General features: G+C 34.0%; 1 protein-coding gene across 1 annotated transcript in view; it reads left to right on the top strand.

Annotated features, from left to right (window-relative positions):
- LOC117170347 (neuronal acetylcholine receptor subunit alpha-7-like) overlaps positions 1-5,690 on the top strand; it is a 1,604,403-nt gene that overhangs the window by 1,447,376 nt on the left and 151,337 nt on the right. Inside the window, exon 11 of the mRNA XM_033357087.1 lies at positions 910-1,307. Coding sequence (XP_033212978.1) covers positions 910-1,307 — 398 coding nt within the window. The remainder of the gene's footprint in view (positions 1-909; positions 1,308-5,690) is intronic.

The raw sequence follows: 5,690 nt of genomic DNA on the forward strand, positions 1-5,690 counted from the left end.
GAGGGAGCTCTTCTTAATATTTTGACACCAAAATCATGTCGATACACCTTACCGACTGCGAGTAAAGCCACCCACGCTTTAACTTGACAGACTGTATTGTATGAAAATCTACAAGATTTTTAATCATAACAAAGATTAGCTTTTATGTCAATCAGAATGACCCATTTTGTTAGGACAGGTGTAAACTCGAGGTCTTCAAGGCATAGAAACTTGTCTCCAGGGCATAAATTGAAGTCTGACACAGTCAGAACTGTGACAGGTTGAAGTCTTTTTCGACTTGAGCATGTCTTTATCGAGGGCATTTTAAGTCGAAACCAAGTCGAACGATTTTTATTCAAGCAACCATTCCACACCGATCTACGTCATGTTTGATCGCTCTTTAGCCTTAAGTCCAATGCTTCATTATACATAGGATGTCAAGTTATATAGAGACCAAACGCGACGTACAGCGGTATGGAATGGAGGTCTCGATAATATTAATGATGTATTTAAGTACATGAAAACTAAACAGGGTTGTGTTTTTACCTGTAAGTCTTGGTTAAGCCATTTACGAGAAAAAAATGACTTTTCTTTTTCCCTCCATAAAACAAACATAAATGAATTTTCATGATTGTCATCGGAAGAAATTTGACTTCTGATATTCGAGTATATAAAAAAATATCACCTTATTTCTGATTCGTTTCTACCTAATGGGACAGGGGATATGAGTCGTCTCTGTGACGTCATACTATAATAGTTACTATTGTTTATTCTAATGGCAATGTTGTCCCCGCTGGCACTTCTTGTTTTGACTCAGCAAAGACGTTTTGCGTGTACGCGCTCACTTGGTCAGTTTTGATATCCGGATTTCTTGAAATGACGGGTCTGGTGTAACTAAAAAATTATCATCAATTAATTTTTATTTCGCAGGTACTAGCAAGGCATACGGTGATTTAGAACTTCACCAAAGGAGTAGTAAGTCTTTGCTGGCTAACGTACTAGATCTAGAGGACAACGCCTTGGCTTCACATAACAACTTATTGAACAACATCTATAGTACACCGGGTCCCCACCACCATACAATGGGCCACGGACATAGTCATATACATACGACTCCACATCACCACCACACGCACGCGACAACGACGCCGCATCATCAGCACTCGGCGTCTTTACCGCATTCTTCTTATCCACCACAGCAGCTTGGCCATACTCCACATCATCATTCACATCCGCAAGATGCAGGAGCACCGCAAGTAGAAACTATACTCCAAAGTGCGTGCTTCTGCGCTCGCTATGAACTTGTCCTAATATTGAAGGAGATTAAGGTGATAATCACTATATATTTATGAATTTTATATTGAAATTGGACATTTACTTCGAACCATTTGTGCTTTATAAAAGAGGAAGTTTCGAAATGACTTCAATTTTAAAGAAAAGGTTAGAAATCTGAAATAATCATTTCACTAATTTTAAACAAAAAATCACTCACCTACACTAACTGAATACACAGTCTGCACTTTGGTTAGTTTATACCAAACAGTGTTTTTTTTACCATTTTTGAAGTCTACATTATGGTCGATAGAAGACTGAAGATTTGTGCAACAAAATTAAGGGACTGAAGTTGGCTGAGTCTTCTTGTCCTCCGATCGTAGAAGCTCTATGCTGTCAGGGCTCGGGACGAATAATACGTTACATAATTCAAGTGTTTTTCTACAATAGAATGATTTTTCATGGCGTTTCGTCGGATACGGTAAATTCTAAAGGTGCTTTGATGCCTCTGCAAGCCGACAGCTTGTATGATTGAACAATCAAGAGGCCGTTCACACCTCGGTTTTTCCGTTTGCTAAAAATCGTGAAAAATCATTTTAATGGCGGTAGTTTTTATAGCTGAAAAAGATTAATTATTAAAAAATTAATTGTTTTATAAGATAAAGTATCGATAAATTTCAGAATAATTGTTATTATGCAATTATTAATTGTAATTGATAGAGAATTAGGGTGATGTATAACAAAATTATATGATTGAGATGTGGCATGGATTGTGTGAAACCGGCTGTTTGTTTTAAGTCGCAAGGTTTGCGAAAGTGAATCGCAAGAACGAAATATAGTTTTAATTAAATGTTGCTTATTATTTATTGTAATAGTGGAGGTAAGTGCCCTTCGTATTTCTTTTTCTATAAAATGGTCATATTGATGCAAGCAAGATTTCTGTTTTTAATCTGTCAGTTTGACTGTCACCTAACCTAAAATTTACACTATTTGCTTCTACATATTACTTATATTTGTTGATATTTAATCATACCTATAACCATTACAAATGCAGCAGCCTGTCAGAGTATATAATAAGCAACATTTAATTAAAACTATATTTCGTTCTTGCGATTCACTTTCGCAACCCTTGCGACTCAAAACAAACAGCCGGTTTCACACAAGCCATCCCACATCTCAATCATATAATTTTGTTATGCATTACCCTAATTCTCTATAAATTAAGATTAATAATTGCACAGTAACAACATTTATCGATACTTTATCTTATAAAACAATTTATTTTTTAATTCTTCACCCTTTTCAGATTAAAAAATTCCCGCTATTAAAATGATTTTTGACGATTTTCAGCGGTCGGAAAAACTAAGGTGTGAACGGCCGCTTGCTTGTGCAAACACGCAGGCTGCCTGCTTGCGGAGGCATGAAAGCACCTTTAGAATTTACCGTATCCTACGAAACGCTATGGAAAATCATTCTATTGTAGAAAACCACTTTAATTGTGTAACGTATTATTTGTTCCGAGCAAACAAAAACTATTTGATATTAACTCACCAAAGTGCAGACTGTGTATTTATTAAGTGTGGGTGAATGATTTTTTTGTTTAAAATTAGTAAAATATAGCGAGAATATTTAAAAGTGAATACCGCAGGATTTTTTAATTTATGAAGGACATTTTTTCTGTGAAAATAGACGCAGCCGTATGACAGATAACATATGTCAAACAAACACTTACGTCAGATAAATTTTATCTTTCGTAAGATAAATTTAATCTTTTTCCAGATAAATTTAATTTTTCGTTATATAAACGTGCTGCAACATTTTTATCTTATTGAAAGATAAAATTTATTCCTGGGGTTTACTGTGGGTACATTCGGAATTTCTAACCTTCTCGTAGGTAATTTCAAAATTTAACAAATACTCGGTAAAAATAGCGGTACAGGTAGTGCTGAAGAAAAAGCACTGAATCAGCACTGACCAGTGCCACTTCATTGCTTTTGCAGTGCGTTTTCATCGGCAGGGTAGATATCCTAATCAGAAGAGTTTCTTCTTGAGTTTATATTTGTGTGAAAAAACTTGTATGAGTATTTTTCCATTTTCAAGCTTATAAAAAAATGTCATCGTATGATGGTAGGCTTTTTCAAGAGGCAACGGATTATTTATTGCCAAACCTTCCATGACTTTTTATGATTTACCAATACTGATTCGCTGATAACAAAAAAATGTTTACGTCAAATATACAGGCAAGAATATTATTTATGACAAAAGGTATTCGTTTTTCATCAAGTAATGTATGAATTTTAAATGGTATATTGTGAATCCAGGATGCAAACTCACAATAGTTTGAACAGGAGTATTATAGAATCATAATCTTACAGTCCGCCCCTACTGTCGAATAAACGGCTACGTGTAGCATCAAGAAGAAGCCGAATGCTTACAATGAGTCAGAAAACTACCTTGGAAACAATTTAGAAAAGGAAATTTTGGTGATGTTTGTGAAGGCTGCCCTTCCTAAAGCGTAGATGGTAGCCCGCACCTGTTAAAAGTCTAGTTGCGAAACAAAAGACTGCTATCCAAAGCCCAGCCTCGCCCGTTCTTAGCCCACTCAGTCTACAAAAATGTTCGATGAAGGTATTTCTGCGAGTCAGCATGAATTACTGCGCGTGCAATACTGCAATTTTTTGTATTCAAATTAATTTGTGAAAAATTAAAATTATAATTAACGTTAATTATGACAGATAGGTATGATTGAGAAATTTCAACAGATTTTCTCAAAAAAATGTTTGTGTTTTCGAAAAAATTGGCTTTAAAATATTTGCCACAGGTCGTATAGAGTTTAGCGAAACATACTTTAAATCGGATGGTATCTCTGGCAGTGTCGCTTCTGCTCCATATCCGACAGGTTGCATGTTCGACTCTCACTGGCTAAACTCTTTATTATACTATATTTTGTATTGAGTAGTAAGTTTATAAATTTAATTACCTTCAACAATTCAAAAAATTTGCAAATAATAATTATTAATGCTTTTTTCGCGGCAAAAATGGAATTTTTCCAAGCTGTCCTCCAGGTGAAGACATCATTCATATTTGGTACCATCAAAACTAAAAATATCTGTAGAACCAAAAAAATTAGATCTGTTAAAACAAGGTTAAGTTGAAAAAATAAGATTTTTTTATGAAAAAGACATTTAAAAAGTTATGATTTGCATAATTTTTAAAGATTCTTGAAGAAAATTGAATTTATAAATATTGTAATAGATAAAAAATAAATTTAATTCTGCAGGCATCGAATATCAATCACTCAATCTTTCTTCTATAAAGCAGAAGCGCTACTGCCTAAGGAACAGTCTGATTGGAAGTTTAGTTCGCTAAACTCTCTATAGCCTGTGGGAGATACTTAAAATTGTAATGACTTTTCATTACAGAAATTATAAATAGAAACTAAAGTTGACAATAGCTTGGTTAATAGAATTATTTTTTAAGTTACATTACAGCGTCTCAAAATACGCAGTAATTGGTTCAACTAGCAAAATCATGTACTAAATCCTGCTTTGCTAAAAAGATTTAAAAATAAGCATTTTTGTTTCTTAGCATGCATTTTTTAAAAAAAATTTACTTTATACAAAAATATATTGCAATCTATATCTTATTTCCGAAATCGAAATTCGAGTTAGATTTGCAGAACTTTTTCATGGCCCTCTAACAAATCGAAGCAATAAAAATACTAATTTCGTGGATTTATAAAGATTCAAATTGCAATATATTAGCTTAAAATTTCGTTAGTTCGGTCGACTATTATAAATAAATAACAAAATCATTTTCTAACTTTTTTGAATAGATATGTACCTTTAAAACATTGTATATCATTATTTTGATTCTAAACCGCAGTTATCGAAGCATCCATAGTAATACCCACAGCTACCCGTTTCAAAGTGTCGACCAATTTGGAGTGAAAAGTTTAAGTTAGAGCAAGCAGCTTGTTAATAAATGATGAATAAAATCAGAATTTTCCCGAAAAATCTTATATTGATTCATTATAAGAAATTTAAAAAAATCTAATACAGATTTCGTAAATATTACTGCCCCAAGGAAAAATTTTGTCTGCAAACCGCGCTAAAGCATCATATCTATACGTTTTTGAGGTAGCTGGGTCCGAATGCGGGGCTAGTTTGACCCTAATAGGCCAAAGTAAGAGTCAATTGAAGTTTAAAGTGAAGAAAACTATTAGATCGGAGAAAACCATTGGATCGGAGGAAACGATCGGATCAGAGAAAACATTTACTCTCAGACCAGTGTGACCTATCGATGGCCTGGACTGATTATCGGAAATCTTCCGATTCGACTTATCATCTGTCTTTTGGAAATCTTAAAGGTTCATCCGCAAATAGTTGGGTGCATAGAGAGATTGATGCCGTTTTGGAAAACCAGATTTACTATCTCAT

The sequence above is a fragment of the Belonocnema kinseyi genome, chromosome 3 (assembly GCF_010883055.1).
Source record: "Belonocnema kinseyi isolate 2016_QV_RU_SX_M_011 chromosome 3, B_treatae_v1, whole genome shotgun sequence".
In the NCBI taxonomy this organism is placed as follows: Eukaryota; Metazoa; Arthropoda; class Insecta; order Hymenoptera; family Cynipidae; genus Belonocnema; species Belonocnema kinseyi.